The 21,190-nt window shown below is 41.2% G+C and overlaps 1 protein-coding gene across 1 annotated transcript; it reads left to right on the forward strand.

Annotated features, from left to right (window-relative positions):
- Positions 1-493: 493 nt before the first annotated feature.
- Positions 494-19,984, forward strand: npdc1a (neural proliferation, differentiation and control, 1a). Its single transcript, XM_031855536.1, has 9 exons — positions 494-868; positions 9,678-9,827; positions 16,332-16,430; positions 16,660-16,878; positions 17,350-17,416; positions 18,178-18,268; positions 18,430-18,509; positions 18,677-18,776; positions 18,886-19,984. The coding sequence occupies exons 1-9, from the start codon at positions 751-753 to the stop codon at positions 18,955-18,957; spliced, it is 996 nt and encodes a 331-aa protein (XP_031711396.1). The 5' UTR covers positions 494-750; the 3' UTR covers positions 18,958-19,984.
- Positions 19,985-21,190: the final 1,206 nt, after the last annotated feature.

A 21,190-nucleotide genomic window follows, 5' to 3' on the forward strand; every position in this document is an offset into this window, starting at 1 on the left:
TAACCAATAAACCGGTTTACACGTCATCACGTCTCACGTACCTCCTCTCATCTATGTAATCCCTCAGTACACTGCTGCTTTCAGGTGCTGTGGGAAACAGTGACATCTCGAGTGTAAGAATTTGCAGACGCATGAGGTGGATCTTATGATAAAGGCATAAAAAATGATTTAAAGGTGTATGTCAAAAACTGAAGTTCAAAATCAATAATCATTATTTTGTTGTCAGTGATTGCACAATTTACAATTCAGTTGTTTGCTCCGTTAGACGTTTGTCATATTTTACTTGAGTAGAAATATGCACACATTTGAACAGGTTATTAATGGATTGTCAGTCTCTGACCGTCCGCATAAAAATATAATGATGATAATAATGTGGAAAACACACTTCTGCTGTCTGTTAAGTGATAAATCTGTTTATATTGTGGGTTTTACGAGGAGACCTGAAGGCAGCATGTCAAACCCACGCACATACGAGCATACCCCCCCTACCTCCTACCTCCTACCCTGCTTGAAGGTCCGCTATCTTTAGCACTGCCACGGATTACAGTGCGCAGTGTGTCACAGACTGCGTCGCGTCTTTGGCCAGCTAGGTTTACCGCTGTGTGTGTGTGTGCAGCCTACTTTGCGCTAAAGATACAAAAAACAAAAAGCCCACAGAAAATACAAAACACAAGACAGATGTGATGGGGGAATGACAACAAACTCCTTACCCGTCTGCGGTTCTCCGACGCCGAGAAGACACCACCAAGGATGCTGCTGCTGCTGCTGCTCTCCAGCCCGCAGAACGGACGCCTGCGCCGGGCCTCGCTGCTGCTGCTACTCGCCGTGGTCCTCCACTGTGTCGCCGCTGTCAGCGCGAGCCCTGCAGGTAAATACACAACAACACACAGCCAGCACCAGACGCAGCAATTAGTGTAAGTCATCTGTCTAATGAATCCCCGTCACTGGGGCGTCTTTGACTGATGAGCTTGTGACAAACAGCAAGACAAGCGGCTTTGGTTTTTTTTTTAATTCACTGCGTAACGTTTTTAGGGAGACACGTGTTTTTTTGCCTTTATTTTAATCGTTGTCATTTTTGATAAAGTTTAGGTTTAGATGGACGTTTTGGACAGGCTAGACAGGTAGGTGTACCTCTTAGTGTAACACAAGAGCACAAAGAAAGGATAAGGGTGAACAAATACAAATTCCCTTCCTTGTTACTTTACTCAATGTATTTCCTTGTGTGCTCACAGGTTAGTTTTTTGTTATTATTACACTAATCTAGCCCAGACATACATTAATCAATCCAATTCAATAGGACACCCATGTGGAAATAGCCATACAAGTATTCTTATACTGTGATATAGAGCTGCTTTTTTTGTATTGTTTATTGTTTGATTGAGTATTGCTTTGATTAGCTGATTAACCAGTATATATTACCTCTACCTGAGTGTAATTTAAAGAAGACAATAACCTACTGTTTACTTCATCTGAGCAGCAGCCACAAAAAAACTAATAATTTGCTCCACATTTGGAAAATGTGAATGCCAAGCAACTGGTTGTGGCATGCATCAGTTAATACTTTCTCAATTGAGTGACTGGTTAATCTGGAAAGAGTTTTTTAGATATTGTAAACATATTTGAGTGCAGTCTGTGTGAGCGTGTAATGGGTCTCCACACAGGGATGATTGCTGCGGAGATAATCTGCTTCTGAGCTTTTAACACAGAAACCATGTGGGAGAACCAACAGCTGGGTTCCTGTAATCTTTAGCCTTTATCTGAGGACACACCCCCACTCACACTCACACTCGCACTGAACATGTATTGACTGGACCTGGACACAGACCTTTGTGAATATATAGACTTTGATATATTTTTCCCACCAAAACATAAACCCATCCACGCAGTCGTCGTGGTCCACTCCGGCTTCACCGGAGGCTGTGCGTGATATCACGATGGTGTGAAGCTTAATTTTGCTGGTGCACGACGGAGAGGATGTGTCGCAGTTTCAGTGGGGTTTTTTTTTTTATTCTTCTGTAAATTTGTGAAGCGATTTTATGCTTTTCATCCAAATTCATCAATCCGAATAACATCATTTCCCATCCCCAGGGCTGAAAAACAAATCTGTGAGGGGGGAAAGATGGTGTCATATCTACTCCACGGGCACTTTTTTAAGGAAATAGTACTTTATTTGTCGTTGATATCGTATTGGAGGCATCTGCAGAACCACAAAAAGCACACTCAGTTTTAACAGTGACTCAGGTTTCAGGGTGACTTCGCTGGAGTGTGACAACAGCATGAAATGCATAGTAATCAGGTCGGTTGATTCAGCAAACGTCGACACTTCATCATGTGTAAATATGCCAGAAAGCTTTCTCGGAACATTTGGTTCTTGGGATTGAAGTTGTCCAAAATCTCCATGAACCCATTTGATCACATAAATGTCTTGTATGCTTGCTGTCGAATTAGCAGCAGAATAATCAACTTTTTCACGAATATATATATATATATATATATATATATGAAGGTTCTTGCTGCTGTAATTTTTATCATTTCCCTGTATCAACATCAATTCTCAATATTCTAATTCACCCGGACCATTGTTGTGCCGCCACGTTTAAATGCCAGGTTTGTCATTCACCGAACCCACAGTGAGCTGGTGCGATGATTATTCAGAGACCCACTGCCTCCGGCCTTTCCTTCCACCAGGATTAATCTTTAACGATTAATATCTTCAGTGTCTCACACACACACACACACACACTGGCTGCAGTGTTTTTCAATCACCTTTTTTTTGTTGCCCTGCAGCATTAATTAGTCATCTGCGGATGTTGTAGATGGGATTGAGAGCTATGAAAAGCAAACTGCATGCGGCATAAAGAGCACAGATGAGGGCTTATATGCTTAAGCATTTGTATCGTCACTGCAGATTTAGTGTATCTATGTTAGTATGCGATTAAAAGACTAGTTAATGGTTACATGGCATTGTTATTTGTCAGATTTGCCAACAAAAAATAACACCACATCTAAAAGGTTCCGATGGCAAATCACTAAATCTGCCTCTTTTTCTCCACACATTAGATTTATATTGAAGTCAGTGCTGCCAGGAAGTCATTTAGAAAATGCAGTTTAAAGCTAACAAGTGCTTCCTCTGCTTTTCAAATGGATCTGTTTTGTAGCTTGTGTGTGGTCTTCGAGGGGATTAGACATTACCAGCATTCTTCAGTGAGAGAAAAGATGAAAGACCCAATTATATGGTGGTAACCATCATACAGAAATTGCAACAGTCAGGAAAGATATTATTGATCTTTCCCATTGTGGTCCTCAACTTGGAGGTCTGAAAAATAAGTGGTCAGCCAAGGCTTTGCTGTGGCTCCTTTTTAAACCACTGCTCTGTGTTGCTTTCGTTCTTTCTATCTCCCCCCCGACCTTCATGTGAGACCGCACGGCTACCAGACATCTCCAGGAAATGAGAGGGCCACAATTAATCAACTTACAGAGCGCTCGCAGACATCTGATCTAAGCCAGAGTCGGCACAGTTCAGCCGGAATGAGACGCACTATTCTCATTTAGTTTTCAGGACTACACCGTAACCTTAGTTGTCGTATACAGGCAGTTGTCTTTTTTTCCAAACCAATCCTTCGATCAAAATTGATTTGATTTTTTTTTTTTGGGTTTAATCAGAAAAGAGACAGTTTATCTATGTCAGCGGTTTTGCATGTGCAACTTTGCATGTGTGTGTAGCCACATCCTTACCAAGAATGCACCCCAAAAAATGCTGACACTATTGCTCATACCCAGAAATCTCTCTGTCCTAGATATCGCAGCAAGTTATTTTGACAACATGACACCGGGTGAAACAATACAACAGGTTTGCTATTGAAAAACTAAGTTGACGGCAATTGTGAGCCAAATCAGCCCAATCAATTTGGGGTTTTTTGTTTGCATTGGTTAATCCAGTTATTGAATACGCAGTATTACATAACACAAGACTATTCTAACAACTGGACCATCCAGAGGCTAACAAACATGACGACCATGAAAAAGGTAAAATAACAAAAAAGACAAATTTCGGAAGCTTTTACATACACACGCACACACATACATACTTGCTGCCATTGTACAATTCCCTTCAACCGTTGTTCTGTTTGCTGCGGGGTGTGCTGCTCTGCCCCACTCTGACGATAATGACACAGTAATTATCCGCTCTGTGTAATGATTTCAAATCGGCATTGTGTGACACAAAAGAAGCTGCTGCAACAGAAAAGAAAAATGATGAGCGAGATAACGCAGGAGAGACACGACGGCTCCACGTGAGAGGGGAAACAAAGACTGGTTTCACCTTGAGTTCTTTTGGTGATGAAATTCTTTGACTTTTTTTTTTTTTACTTTCATTTCCTTTTCACCTTAAAGTCACGTAACCAACACTACTCCTATTTCCTTCCTCAGCATTATGATCTGTGTCTTGTGTGTTGAACAGGTGCTACGTCACGCACCCTTTTTCCACGAAGTGTGGCAAAAAAAAAAGTTACATGTAGGAGTCACTGAATCAGATTATGGTGGGAACTCAACACCTACACTACACTGGTAACTGAAACTGATAAGGCAGACAGTTTCCACACAGTTAGTCATCTGACGTAGGCTCGTGGCTTTCTGACACCTTTTTACTGGGAAGTGAAGCTATGTGTAAGTTTATGTGGCTGTTTTTGTTAAAGAGTCAGAGCTGAATGAGCAATTTTCCGATTAATTCCTTGGCCACGCAAAGCCACGGAACAAGGACCTGTACGAAATGTGCTCATTTTTGTTATGATATGCTGTGTTTTTTTTAGCTGAGCAAGGAAAATACATTTTCTTTCCATATGCTCAACTGTTATTTCTATTTCTAACAGTTTCATATATGCTTAAATCCTGATCACACAATTGTTTCGTTCTTCTGTCTGCCCCATTATTTGCCCTCTTTATTACAGTTACTGATCTAAAAATGTTATTTAATTGAGATTATTGGGTTGTATTGGAGTGGATATTGTGTATATTGCCCACTACTACACTGCACTATATCCATATATGTTTTATATATTTATATATAAAATATGTTATTGCGGTATATGTTATTTTACGTGACAATATCATATTGTATTTAATAAGATATTGAAACTTTTCTGGATAATCAATTGAGAACCTGTTTTTGGATAAGATGAATACACAGAACAGTTAGTTTGTATGCTAATCCCTTTTTAAAACTATTAAAATGGATCCTTAAAAAAAATCTGTCACTTCATCATAAAAGACTGTAAATTAAGTTTTCATAGAAAATATTCAAAACCGTATAACTGCATTTCTGTCCAACAAATCCCATATTTGTGCCCTTGGATGGAGTAGATGACGTTTGGCCAGCAGTCACAAAGGATAGCTACCACTCTATAATTAGTACGGCAGAATATCTGACTGGTTATGGCTTACACAGCATATTGTCATATTGCCGAATCCTGACTCGCAGCATATAGCAGTACTTGTCCCAACTGATGCCTATTAAAACAATAAACTAGAAACAGGCTGCTTGGCATTTGTTTGCTGTTGTCATTTTTGGAGTGAGGCCCGTTGGATAAACAGGAGCATGGTTGCACATGAGCACACGCACGCACGTTATCCATGTGGAAATAAAGTGTGGTAATATATCAAGTGAAGAGCACCGAGCAGAGCTCTTCAATGTTTCCACTTGATTTGGAGTGTTTGTCTTACTTCCTGTCTGCTATCAGAGAGTCAGGAAAGGCGCACAATGGGAGTGTATGGCCTACCCATTTCCTCCTACTTCTCTAAATCTCCCTCACGTACACACATGCACACACACTATTACAGATTTGGGTGACATTTTATTGTATAGTAGCTGTGGAACAGCTTGAAGGAGCACAAGTTAATGGTGACATGAAAGTGTGTGGGTGTGTGGATGTTCACCAGGCTGTGACAATGCCTCTGTTTACCTCTCAGCTCTCTCTGGCAGAGCTGCTGCTGAGCGCAACAGCCTGGCAACAGCAGCAGCAGCAGATGGTTAAGAAAGTCATTTTTCATTCGTTCCAAGGGCTGCTTTCTGTGTCCCTGAGTTACGTGATGTTTTTTTCCACACCTCCACCGTCTTCGCCGATAACGAACGACTCGATGTACCACAGGAACGTGTCTGTTCCATCTCCATCTCCCAGTCTGTCTCTCGATTTCTTATTCATCTTCCTCCTTGATTGAGTTTTCTAATTAGCGGCGGCTCCATGTGGGAGGCACGCCGGCTCAAGTCCACCCACCTGTGGCGACTTGACATTCACTTGTGCGACTCCTTTGTTATCCTGGCACAGAGATTTGAGCTGCTTTGACATGTAATTATCATTATGAGCATCTTCATAGGTTCGTCTGTGTTTAGAAAAAGTTCCATTATGTATTTGTGAGTTTGGTAAAATACCAACAAGTTTGAAGCTTTGAAGCATCATTCATAATCTGGCCTTTTTTTGCATGTCTAGTATTTAAAGTTTAGCAACACTATTTTTATTAATAATTTAAAATTAGTAGAATTATTACATTTCAGTGGTGGCTGCATTTGGTAAAGTCCAAATTTATTCAAAAGAGATGGAAGTAGTATTGCCAAAATTCACAACATGTATCTAACATGTATTGTGTTTCAATCCATATTTGTTGGCATATAGTGTTTAAAAAACAACAGCTCTTCCCTACTTTTCACACTTTGTTTTCTCACCGTTCCACGTCTCACACAGTCACGATGAAGCACGCACAGAGTCGGTTGGTGACTGGGTGTGTGTTTGTGTATATATGGCTGCTTGTGTGTGTGAGTGAGGAGAATAATTCTCTGCATTCATGTGACTGCACCATATTAACATCCAACGTGATGAATAACCGATGAAGTGCTGGCTGGAGGTGCTGAGATGCTAGCTCCATTATAATAAAGACGGCCGATTTCTGAAATATAGAGGCCATTGCTTTCTCGCTTTCATAACAGGGATTTAATGCCTTTTTTTTTTTTTGTCTGAGACACCAGGGACTCCTTTACTGTACGTGCCAGGATTTACAAATTGTCTTTTCTGTGCATGATGATATGTGGAGTCTGGACAAATGCACCGAATGATTCAGCTTTCTACTGAGATACCGTCTCTTGCGATGCGTTATTGCTACTTAATTGCAACAATATCTCTGTACGCTCTCCTGTGATACTGAGTTGTATGTGTGTCTTGCTTCACTGCAGACACTTTCATTCTAGAGCTGTTCCCATCTCTGGCTGTCAGACATTTGAATGATAGCACATGTGAACATATTGTTGTACACATGTGAACATATCGTTGTGCGTATGTTTAAAAAAAAAAAAAAAAAAGTCTGAGACTAAAGCCATTCAGCCAACACATTCAGTCATGTTTTGACTGAGTGAGAATAAGACTTGCACAGGCACGTGCCCAAGATCTAGTTCCAGTGACATTAATGTCTTCTATAAGGTCATGGGGCTCGACGGTAATCAATAAGAACACGTGAAATAGATACCTGGAGGGAAATTAAAAGGAGGCCACGTGCCATGTAAGAATAGAAGCCACGACAACTGGGGGAGGAAGAGGAGAGAAAACGGCAAACAGAGTGAGGCTCGGCACATGAGCATGTCACACTCAAGGATGTGGAGTAACGTGGCATCGCAGGTGAGGCCGCAATTAAACACAGAAGTGACAGAGTTGTTGCCAAGCTGTGGGTGGGGGGAAATGAGACGTTAAACAACGACCAAAGACGCTGTGGGAGTTGTCTGTATACCTGCAGGTTAGTTTTATGGTAGTGAATAAGCCATTGGCCCCTCAGCTATACAGATGTTACAGAAACATCCCCATCCTCCTGCTCCTTCTGTGTCTTTGACACGAACAGAAAACAAAGCCTTCTCAGATTACACATGCGTCACTCCACCGCTCACTCCCTGAGGCAGACCATGAGAAGATGTGGGTGTGTGTGTGTGTGTGTGTGTGTGTGTGTGTGTGTGTGTGTGTGTGCGTCCAGCTCCCTGGTGTTGTTGCGATGTTTAGATTAGTCGAAATGTGTATGTCGGCGGGGGAGGGGGGTCTACCGTCTGTGGTGTTTGCAATCCAAATGTGTGATGTTGTTGAAAGATTGAGATTTTCATTAGTGTTTCTTTAATGTTTTAGTTTCCAGTAGCGTGGATTTGCTCATTTTAGCTGTTGGTTATTTCTTTTCTTTAGCTTTTAGTTCATAAGGTTTTAAGATTTATGTTTAGGATTTGATGAAAGAAGTTCAAAACAGATGTTTGTATCTGTCTCGAGCAACCAGTATTGTGAACACAAATTGAATCGGTGAATCCTTTCATAATGTTGTAACGTTCCCTTTTCAGTGCGTCATAAAGCTACTACGAGGAACTCTGATTTTGTCGGTTCCCGTAGACCAAAGCGGTAGTGTTTCCGAGCACCAGAGCATAAACCTCTCATTTTATTGCAACAAGGTCCGACAGTCTGCCTCGGGCGGTCCGACATATGTAGTCAATCCACACAAGTGCAAAGTAATGAGCACATTTCAAAAATTGAGAGACACAACAGTAAATATTAAATATTGGAATACCCATGGTCTATTTTTATTTCGATAAAGAAATGTATCGATGAAAGGATGCATGCACATTTACGCATGTGTACACAGATACAAAAGGCAAGTCCTCTGCCACTCTTCTATCTGCTCTTCATCTCTGCAGCATCAAAAGCATCCTTTCCTGGTGTTACAGGCCTTGTTGCCATGATTTCTCAGTGATTTCCTGTCATGAATGTGTAATCCTGGTTTAGAAAGGACGTATGACCGCACTTAGTAGCAGTGCTCAAGAAAAAACACGCCGAAGATGCAATATTGTATCTCATAACGCCTCAGTGAGTCGTGATTTATTAAAGCCACATCGAAGTGAATTATACAGTAGACCTGTTTGCCCTCTTCAGTAGATCATTTAAATACACTCACCAAGCTCACCCCCCTTTTTTTTCCTGTCAGCTCTAGACTTGAACAACCCTGACCTTTTGAGACCCATTATCCCCCCCAAAGACACCGGGCTCATCTTTCCTCCATATCTCACCTGCTGTCTGTTATGTCGGTGTAAACACCCACTGTGCTGTTCACCTTTTAGCCGGCTTCCTGTGCAGCTCTGCCGGGGCTCATTATCCGCTCTGCACTCAAGTGCTCCTCCTGCCCTCTGCTACCAAACACACCTGCTGTGGCCCTGCGACCCACTCCTTCCTGCGTGTGTTTGCGCGTATATATCGAAATAGTCTATTTATCGAACCGTGATTGAGGGCCGATCTGTGAGAGTGCAGCTCCCGATCACTCTTTACTTTGGTTTAACCTGACTCCGATTGTCATAACAGGTGGGGCTCACCACATTGTGAAATGCAGAAAAAGAAATACAAATGTAATACAAATTTCTTACTATCCAAACATTCTTGTCCTATCTGGCAAACCATGCCCGTATGGACGCCTTGATGAGGTTACAGCAGGAAGAGCTCACACATTCACTAATGAAAATTTGAAGCATCTCTTATTGAGAGCCTTTTTTTATCGCACTTTTTCCACACAAAGACTTGTTGTCTAACTACCTCATTAAAAAGCCCAATTTCTGCATCACATTATTGTTGTTTGGATACGAATGAAAGTGTTGTGTTCTCTCTCTCTCTCTCTCCCAGCTGGCAGTAAGTGCCCTCACCATATAGACTGTGCTAAAGAGAGACGCCACATCTGCAGGCCTGGCTCCTCCCGATGTGGCCACTGCCTCGCCCTGTTTGAGGAGAACGAGGAAGGTCGCTGCACGGTGAAGAAGAGGCACCGTCCGCATGGTATGATATATATACTGCATACAGATTTCACACACACACAAACACACTTCATGCAGGTTTGCATTCGCTACACACACACAAGCTCGTTTTCGTTTGATCACATTATAGCTGAACCCGAATCTTTTCAGACGTGTTCACTACTTCAGGGGAGGTCGGTTTCCTCAACCCACTGACCGACTAACTTTATTTATATGCGCATAAATAACTTGAGATGGTAAGATTAGGTCATTTTACATTAGAGTAAAAAGGATGTAAGGATGTCTGGTACCCTGCAATGAAATGCCAGCTACTATTTTCAGTTAATTTTCAAGCAAAAATGTGAAATATTGTCTGGTTCCAGCATGTGAGGATTTCATGCTTCTAATACTGTAAATTGAGTATCTTTGGATTTTGGGCTTTCGGTCGGACGAAACAAGGAATGAAAAGACGTCGCCTTTTATAGACAAAAGCAGTTAATGGAGACAATATATTTTTGACTCTTTATGACTTGTGTGATTTCTGAATGAAAACAGTAAAGATTAAGCTGGACAAGAGTAAATTGAAGATTGATTAATACTGATGAATTGCAACCTCAATTCTACGAAGACAACCTGCTTCAGTTTTAAATGACAGTAACACAACAAGCGTGCATGTAAATGCACTGACTGACTCGCTGCCATTCTTTCTCTGCTTTCCTTTACATCCTCACTGCACATTCGTTCTGTGTCACTGCCTCTTTTATTTCCAGTTGACCTCAGTATCCTGTTGCCCGCTTCTCTCTTCCGCTCCACCTCTTTTTCCCCAGTTGCCTTATTGCGTCTGTGCTTTCCTTCTCCTCCCCCATATCTCATGTATCTCCTCTAATTTGCTCCTTTCTTGTCCCATTCTCCTGCCTCTCTGGTCCTCGCTCTCCCTCCATCTATACCTCTGACAACTATGGTACGGTCTGATCCTCTGTGTTTTTTTTAATCCACTGCTGCGTCTGCAACACACACACACACACACACGCGTCGCCCCCACACCGGCTTTAATCACTTAGACGACATTCCCCCTCTCTCTCTCTCTCTCTCTCTCTCTCTCTCTCTCTCTCTCTCTCTCGCCCTTCATCTTCATCACTGAATCTAACTTCGTTCAACGAAAGAGCCAAGCTGCGGAAAAAATAAATCGTATTTTTCTGATTTCCATGGCATGACATCGCACTGCTGGCACACACGCCGTGTTTCAATGGCGCAGTAGAAATGGGAGAGAAATTGAAACATCTTGTGTATATATGAGTGCACTAGCGTGTGTGTGTGTGACTGACTGTTTATTTATGTCTGTCGGTGTGTGTGTGTGTGCTCTGCAGGATTAATAATTTAGATGGGTCTGCGTCAGGAGAGGATACAAACTTGGCTCAAATAATTGGCGGCAGCATCAGAGAGAGAGAGGAGAACATGAGGAGGAGATGAGTGTGAGGATGTGTTGGAGAGAAAGGTCACATCATGCAGAAGTAAAGAGGAAGTTGTTTTTTTGATGATAAAACCTGACTCTGTAGTGTAACTCATGTGTGAGGCTTTTGTTTGCGTGGTGTTGTGAATCCCGCACATCATAAGCCTCAGCTTAGCTCCCTAGTGGTTACATAAAGCCCTGAGAGACCACAGAACACAGAGATCCGCATGGGAGACCAATTCTGACTCTTTTTCACACTGGTGTGGATACGTGTACGCGGGACACGCGCAAAATGTTGAAATAAGCAGATGAAATCACTAGAAATTCACTGTCCTAAATATACAACATTTAGGTTTATTTGGTTTGTCAGCGATGCATCAAAACCCGATAGAATCTGCATCGTCCAGCTGCTGCCTTGGTTGTTTAGCAGCATTACAAGCTGCAAACAACAATTTACAAGTCGCTCAGAGGAAATGTAATGGCTGTGTTTTCAGGACTAAACAGCTGATTATCTAAAATGTTTGTGCATTTGCTAAAGCATGAAAAATACACATTATCAAAACTGTTGATTCTGACGCACGGTTTTCCTGCACCCCCATAGTAGTAGTCGTCGGTTCATTCTCTCTCTTCTTCTTTTATTTGTCTCACTTCCGCACATATACGCTCGTGACTAAAGAGAAAATTCGTGAGAAAATCGAACCATTTGTTCTTCGACTTCACACATCTTGTCATCACCATCAAGCTGACTCACTGGCCTTGCAGCCAGGTTGAATTTTCAGAGTTTGTACTGTTCTGTAGAATAATTGCAGTAACATCACAAAGCCCCTTTTTCTTAAATTAACGTGCTTTGAGAGAATTAGACGCTGAGATCTTTATGTGGGCCAGAAAGGAATACATCATTTAGTGTATGTATAGGAGGACAGGAACTATCGGCATGTTATCAGTGTTTTACAGCACCCAGGATTCTACCTCGTCACTCTCCTGCTGTTCCTTCTCTGGCTGTAGAAGCTGTTTTGTGTGAAGCTGCTATAGCTACAGGGTGCTGTTCCCCACACTGCTCCACTGTGGCATCTACACTGCCTCTGCTGGCTGCTTTAATAGAGCTGTTAACTAATATTAGATGGTCGGGTCTTGGTTGACATTTTTTGTCCACTACACTTTTGTAAATGAACACAAAGAGGATGAACGAGCATAGTGGATGAACAAGGTTGGGGGAGGCGCCGGCAGCACCTTTTATTGAAAGTAGGACCAGTTTGTATTTGACATGGAGGCGTGCGCTGCCATTGGTAAACACACAGTACACCTCAAAGCCATGTCCTTTGTTCAGCAGCCGCACAAAGTACGTGAATTGTATGCTTCAATTATATGCAGTTAAATTGCGTATGTGCTAAAGGCAGGGCTGTCTCCATGTAGCCCGGGGTTTTACGGTCTATTTTTGTGCACGCATGTTTGTATGTTTTTACTTTATACAATATACAATATACAATAGACAGCAATCGACAAACTGTAAAGACAATGGCATTCAAACCACCGCTTTAGGCGCTCAGCTACACAAAACATGAACAGATATCCTGCAGCAGTTTACTTTAATGACGTGAAGTTAGATGAATAAACTGATGGAGCCAAACGACAGTTTTAGCTTATTAACAATTAAATAAACATTTTGACACCTTTTGAGGGACTGAGTGAGTTGCTTCTAAACTGTGAAATGAATGGCATCACCCTCTGATATCCGAGTTAATTATTTATATACAGATTCATGGATGTTGATGCCACCATTTCTACACATAATGCTTTTCCACTTGGCACACTTAATCTGTGAAATAGCTTCAGCGTGACATTTTTTTGTGGCTTTTTTTACAATTGTAAACAGTCACACTTTGTAACTGCATGGTGTAATGTTCAGCCAGAGGGTGCCCTGCCACAGGATCGGAGGTCCACCCGACATAGTCTCAAAAAATCCTGTGGGAAACACTTCTCTCCTGTTTGAGTCGACAGCAGCCACCAGTTCCACACAACTGCAGTTCTTACACTTTCAGTTCAAACTATGTCTAGCAAGAGAAGTAACCGCAGCTACAACAGCTAAGACCTGCTCATGTGGTCATAGACGAGGAAGGGGATTCTGCTTCTTCCGCTGCAGTAAATGGCTGTTAACAGTTGCAGTTAAAGTAATGTTTATTTTCAGAAGAAAATGTGCCTTTTGTAAGAACAATTTTAAACCACATTCAAAAAAATAAATGAAATACCGTATACTTATTTTCTTTTTAATATTATGTTTGTTTTTTAGATTACTTGAATAACAAAATACTTTCTTTAAAAAACTAATTTATTTTATATTTTCAGCATTGTCTCTTGATTTTGAAAGTATTGTATAAACTAAGAAGCCATGGCATGTTTACGAGCAGATACAATGGCAACAGAAGTTCTGACAAAAAAAATAGGGACTGTTTACTGAAGGTGAGAACATTGTAAGAGATTTCCTGCAGTCATCTGTGACTAACTTTTTATAGCAGGTGGGAGGGTGCGCCTCTGCATTAACTTATCAACTTTAGATTTCATGGGCAAAATGACATTTTAACTCCCTCATTCAAAACAGGCTCACTAACAAAGTACAGTAGATACGAGTTGCTGTTTCAACTGTGATCTTGTTGATCTGTTTTCTCTTATTTGCCTATTAGGCCTTTCCTCCAAACACCGTGGAAAGAACACAGGAATTGGAAAGATCTGAAAGAGGCCGGCCCCGTTTTGTATTTTGTTAGCTGTGGAGTCGGTCAAGATTCTGGTTTCAGAGAATTTGAGAATAAGCAATCAGTCAGACCTGAAGTCCCTCTGGCTGTCTCTCTTCCTTCTATGTAGGTCACATATTTAATCTCCCACTAGAGGGCAGCAGCACACACCGAGTATAAATCAATAATCCTTAGACAGGACTGAGGACATGCTCACTGTGAAGGGGAGACACTGTGATCTCTGACAACTTGTCCTTCTACTTCTAAGAATTTAAATGTTGCTTAATTGTGAATCTTTGTGGAGAATCTCAGTCTTAAAGATCTGTCGATCAAATTAACTAAACGATTAGTCGACAAAATCGAATGCGTGTAGATCACGGTACAATTTGCAATTTCCACACAACTGCCGACCAAAAAATGGCGAGATCTGTGAAATCTGTCTGATTTAGAGTTTCTAAACAAGGACGAGGGGGCAGGAAGGGAGAGTGTGTGTGTTCATGCATGTGGTTTGGGGGAGGAAGAAAGGTGAATGCTTTTTAAAAGAGAAAATAGAAAAGCACAGATGTGTGTGATCCTCAATCCCTGTTGAGCTGTTTATTGTTTGTTTGTTGTACCCAACTGCCCACTGGGTGCCTCTCAAGAGGTTATGGGTCATTATCAAGCCGGTGACAAAACTCTCTTAGACAAGGAGAGGTGTGCGTGTTTAGTCAGTGTGTGACAAACCACACGCATACAGAAAATCACCGCCTTTTTTTTTTTTAATTACTGCTCACCCATTTTTTCCCATCTCCCTGCTGATTTCAAATAAATCCACACTTAAAAAATATGCGATAAACATCTTATTTAAAAAACAACATTTAAAATCTCCTCTAAAATGTAATCCTGTAACTACGACATGCTCCTGGTGAGCACACGGGCACAGTTGGAGCTCTCAACCACCTGCAAAGTACAGATGGCGCATCCCGCCTCCACAGACACCTGCCACGGAGTGCACTAAATGGCCATTAGTGGAGGGGGGTAAGAAAATGACAAAGCAGGCAGTGGAAGTGCCGGCATGTCATATCATACATATTAGCTCGGCCAGATGGTCGGCCTTCTGGAGCAAAAGTGACTATGTAATCATTAATGTAATGTAGGTGGTGTAAAAATGTGCCATAACACATTTGTTTGGATAGATTTATCTGCACTGATCATTTATTTATCTTCACTGGTTTCTACATTCATCAAAAAACCTTTTATTGGCAAATGATGTTGAATTGAGTCATCAACTTTAGCAAGCAACGCAAGCAACTTCAGCTTCTTGCGATTTTTTTTTTTTTTTAATTCTTCTTTTCACATGACTTGCTGCCTCTCCAGCTTTGCGTGCAAGTACCTATAATTTGATATATTGCAGGGTAACTTTTATAAAGGGAAACAGCCCTTTGATCACCGCCATTAGCAGTGAGCTATGGGATCTATTGTGAATGTAGCAACTGAGAACCCAGTGAAGCCAAAGTTTGGCTGATTGCTCCGGCCCCCCTGCGGTGCTTCCTCCCCCGGCCACACACACACACACACACACTCACACACACCCTCTATCGGCCCAGTCGCCCTGGACACCTCGGCAGTACTGCAGGAATGCGGCTCACTGTCTGGCCTCAAGGGCTGTTAACAACAGTTTAGTATTGTGTCCTTTTTTTATCAGTCCACAAACAAACAACACACATGGGCACACTCCCTGTTCATCACTTCAGAGGCAAGACCCTGGAAAAACACGTTGATATGTGGCTGAATCACATGCATGTGCTCCCAGTCTCTCCCTTTATTACACTCAATAGTTGGTCATGAAAGTGGTCAAGCTGCAAAAATATGTTTTTTCAGACAGAAAAGCTATGTCCTTGGTTCATTTTCCCAGTTTAGATTAATAATTTTGGATATTATTTTCAACTGATTTTATAGACCAAATGATTAATCTAAGAAAAAAGAAATCAGCTGATTAAAAACAGAATAGTTTTCTGGGGTTTACTTAATTAAGGGGTGTATTAAAGAATAATTAAGTACACCCCTGAAGAAAATCATTGTCACTCCTCTGTTGGAAGGTTATTAATTGAATATTATGGCGAGATATTTGTTAATATGGGAACCTCAGTCATTGTAACGTGTGCTTGTGATGCATATGGAGTGACTGTCAGTTAGTAACCGATTTGTATGTTATGTGTGTGAATGAAGGTGCTTTGTTTATAATAAGAAGCCCTTTGTGTCACTGTGAGTGGTACAACATTACATGCAATCTGGATATCCTTTTGCCTTTCTTCTTTGATTGTAGCTTGTACTTCTACTCGAGTTAATTCATGTTGAAGTTAATCAGTGTAACTTTAAATCTCGTCTGTAGTGGCGTTCTACCCTGACCTGGATCAAGAGATCGATTACCTTCACGCCGTCATTGAAAAACAGGAAGTGACAGATATCAAACCACCAAAGCAACATCCTGGTAAGAGCCTTGAACGCAATTTTAAAAAACTGTTTTGAGTTTGGATGTGTGGGATTTACTTTAAGTTCCTCTAGTTTATAGAGTTGTTTTTTTTAGGTGATTCAGGATTTAACATTATCCCCACACGTCCTTTAGTTGACATTCACCTCCATTAGATATTGTGATTTCCCCTCATGTGAGCCTTTGATTATGACTCTGCCTCTGTTTGTGTCTTCCTTACTTTCTGCAGTGGCCAAAGCAGATGTTGTTAAAAGCAGGACAGATGCCTCCAGACTCAAACAGACGAGCCAGGATCGTCTCTTCACTGAGAACCTCAACGCCACCACTGCAGCCCCTGCAGTCTCTGCCCCTCCCAACGCAGCAACCGCCCAGCCCAGGGACACTAAAGTTCGGTGCAGAGGGTGTCCTATAGGTCTGCCAACATCCAACAGTGACAACATTATCATCAGTGAGTATGATCTTATGTCCTCAACACAGACCAGGATGCTTTACTGCACCCGGGGAGTGAAAGCCTGATGGTGTAGAATACAGTGCTGCTACAAGACAATGATACAAGCAGACCATGGATTAAAAACTCAATCAAATTACATGTTAAGATTTGGGTCATCTTGTCAGCCTCATTTCTTGTTCAGCAGTTTGCTGTCTGAATGTTTACCAGCAAGATTATATCACTTCTGTTCTTCATTTGTCCCAACTGAATATTTGATTCTATTCATCCCAGTGTGTTGATCATCTTACCCAAGATGATCATAACAACCCATAATGAGCAAATGGGCGAAGATATGATTATATTTATCACCCATAAAAAAAGATGTCTCAGCAGGGAAATCATCTGACTGCCACTCAATCACTCTTTGTTTACTCCTTAACATGATCGGCTCCCCCTTTGTTTTCCTCTTTCTTTTTTATCAACCTGCAGTGGTGATCTCGCTGTGTGTGGTGGTGGGCACTGTGGCAGTGATCCTGGCAAGCGTCTGTTACATCAAGTAAGTCTGAACACCTGAATTCACAAGTGACGTAAGAGAAAGCTTGAGTTCATCTTTTTGTTGTCGAGGAATTTCTCTAAACCAAATTAAATGCACTAGAAAGACCAATCTGGGTTTGAGATTTAATTGCGTAATAAACCGTATGACGTCAAATGTTAATACTTGTAGATTAATACAAATGACAGAAAAAAATGCACTTTATTTTTGTAATTTTTGTAATTGGGTGGAGAGAATTTATAATATACACAATTGTGCATAATTTAAACTCATAAATATCTGAAAAATTAACATTTAGAGAAAATAAATTTAAGCTGGCATCATGATATTTAAATTGAAGTATGTATCACATCGTTCAATTGCAGCAAAAAAAACATCATCAATTCCACAACATTTTATGGAGGAGTCAGCCTTCAACGCGAGCCATTAACAGATTCATTCAACTATCAGCTAAAAGTCACGAAGAACAAAGTATTTCCTTGAGCTCTGCTGGTTGATTTAATATGACTTCACAGAAAGAGTAAGAAAAACTCTTGATAAAACTAAATTTGTTTTGTTTTTTCATTTTGTGACCAGTGATTATTTGTTGAATGGATTTCTCAGTCAATTTCACTTCATGTTGGTTGTTTGATCATTTACACCTATTGATCGCCCTTAAAGGCCGACTTGCTGTTCACGTATCACAAGATGTGTGAGCTTAGCTGAAAGGGTGTTTTTAACAGCTGTCAGAAACAGGAAACTCAGATTCACGCTGTCCCCCACAGGTTGCGGAAAGACTCGCGTCTGGCTCAGAAGGTGGACTACCCTGCTTTCAGAGGGGCAAGCGCACCCCCAACCACAACCAACGTTCCCTCTGTAAGCGCACAGCGTTTCCTTCAGCTAACTTCTATTGTTAGAGCTCGCTTTGTTTCCATTTCTCACTTTTTTTTCTGTAATAACCACAAGATGTGATTGTGCCCTGTGCACAGAAGATGTGTTTTCAAACGTGTCATCCACACTCTCTGTTGTGTCCTCAGATTGGCGATAAGAATCTGGCTCAAAGCGCTCAAATGTATCACTACCAACATCAAAAACAGCAGATGCTCTCGATGGGAAAGTAAGTTTTTTTCTGTTTGTTTTTTCGACACTCTCTGTGCCACTCCCTAGCTTTTTTTCTTTTTCTTATCTCTCATGTCTTAATGCAGAGTTAAATTGTTCAACCACTTCCTCTAACTGTGTCACCTCTTTGCCGCAACTCCACTGTCTTTTTATTTCCTTCTTCAGTAACGAACCTGAGCAGAAAGTCATTGACTCCGAGGTCACATCAGATGAGGAGGAAGTGGGCGGAGACTTCACAGTATACGAGTGCCCCGGACTTGCACCGGTGGGAACACACACACACCCACACACACACACACACACACACACACACCAACAAATCCGTTCTGATGATGTTATATGACTGAAAATCCATTTTCTTCCCTCTTTCACAGACTGGAGAGATGGAAGTGAAGAACCCGCTGTTTGATGACTCGACTTTAAATTACCAGGGGAATATCAATTAATTCTTGAACACTTCACACACACACACACACACACACACATATTTACATACAGGTATACAAGCCACTTCTCTGGAGGAAACCACTTGATCTCACATTGCATGCATATAGAAATGGAGGAGCCTGGCAGAGGTCAATAAAAAAAAAAAAAAAGATTGTTTTCTTGTTGCCCCTCCTTTACTATATCTGCCACCAGTACGGCTTTTATTACTACAAATGTATGTTGGGTTCCTTGTTAGTTTATGTCTGTCACAGATTTTGAGCATTACTGTCTTTTAACATAACGTTATCAGAGTCCTCCCAGATATATCCCAATCGGTGTTTTTTTCTCTGAGTTAAGATTTGTTTCCTCCACCGTTCTTACTTTCCTTCATTTCTGCAGCTGTGTCCAAAGAATGTGATCCAATAGCAGATGTATACAACACACTGACACACACACACACGCACACACACACACACACACACAAGCTGAGAAACAGGTGCCCTCTCTGTGTTTTGTCATGCATAGATAGTGTCTAAACCACATTCCTGACAGATCAGATCTCTGTGATACCTCTGTAAAAACTCCCTAACACCACACAAGGTTGTTACTGTTGGTGTTGCCGATTTTATTCCTTGTCATATAAGCTGCACATAAATATTTTAAGATTATAAATATATATATGAAAATGAAGTACTTGATGATGTCTGTTTGCATGGTTTGACTTACTGTGTTTGAATAATGGCAATGCTTTGCTCAACTACTCTGCCTCCTGTATGTATGCATCTTGTTGCTGGAGGAGGAACGTACAGTCAAAGGGACTTATGAGCGCTTGAATGAAATTTTGGTGACGGGACTAAACTGATGGATGTGTAGGTGGTAAATATCACTATCTTGTATTGTCCCTCTTTCCTCTCCGTCTTCTTGTCGGGGCCCAAGTTCACTTCTTGCTGCAAAATGTACATACAAAGAGTGAATGTGTTCACTTTTTATAGATATTTGTACATGCAGACCAAGGATTGGAATTAAAGTTTTTACCACATGTGGAAATTACTTTTCCTTTCGTGCTTGGTATACACTCAATGATATATATATATATATATATGGACATTTAATGCTTTTTTTGTGATAGTTTCAAGAACAATAGGCACTGAGGGAAAGAGATGCAACAAAGGTCGAAACGGAATGCAAAGAATGTTGGCAACTGTGATCACATTCTCTGGTGTTGTGAGATGATGTGAGAAATGATGTCATCTGTGTTATCGTCTTGAAGGATGTTCAATACAAACTAATTCTGTGCTGCCAAACATACATACAACATATTTCCAAAGATACCAAATATTTCAGATTGAATTTTGGGTATAAAATTATGCACAGGACATTTTTTAATTCACTTGATGAAATGGTACTGCCATAAAAACATGAAGGCTGTCAGTGTAAACTTCAAATAGCTTCAATGAAGAGCTTATAACAAGCTGATCCATAACAGTATGTGATGGTGTCCGCAGTGTTGTAGTCAAGACCACCTAAACCGAGACCAGGTCATGAAGACAGTATATCAACACCGAGACAAGGCCAACACTTTGAGACGTTGGGACAGAGCCAACACCAAGACCAGGCCATTGTGAGTCCCACACTGCATCAAACACTCAAGATAAAATGTGGACCGTGCAAACTATAGGACCTCTTTTGAATTGATCTGAAAGATCCACTGTCTCATAAAAACACCCACAGAAAACAAATTCCTCTTCATTCACCTGTTTTATTTTTTTTGCCATTGAGAGGATTCTTGAAGCAATGACAACAAGCCGAGGTTTTGGGGTAAAACCAGTTAAACTTAAATATTACAAACCCCTAGAACACTTTAGTCAGCAATTCTGTAAAAACAATATGTTTACAAAAAAAGGGATGTCGGATGCATTTAAATATACATTTAGCCTTTCTGAGTCAGCAAGTCATAAGCATTTCCTGTTCAGATGAACTCTGCCATCACACATACACATTTCAGCTTGCAGCGTGACACCTTTGGTGTTGCCTCACGGCCTCAAGCTGTCCCTGACTCTCTGTCTAGTTTGTGGTGATCCTGTTTTACCGTCGGCTCACAAACGACTACACCCAGTGTGTGTGTCTGTGTGTGTGTTTGTTGGGGGTAGGGGCAAAGAGAAATCATGCATGTACCTCCATGTGGGTTTTGTGTATGTGGTTGTATATCCGTGTGTGTGTGTGTGTGTGTGTGTGTGTGTTGAGGAGGGGATG

Source organism: Anarrhichthys ocellatus, unplaced genomic scaffold, assembly GCF_004355925.1.
Source record: "Anarrhichthys ocellatus isolate YVR2014 unplaced genomic scaffold, GSC_Weel_1.0 scaffold16, whole genome shotgun sequence".
Taxonomy (NCBI): Eukaryota; Metazoa; Chordata; class Actinopteri; order Perciformes; family Anarhichadidae; genus Anarrhichthys; species Anarrhichthys ocellatus.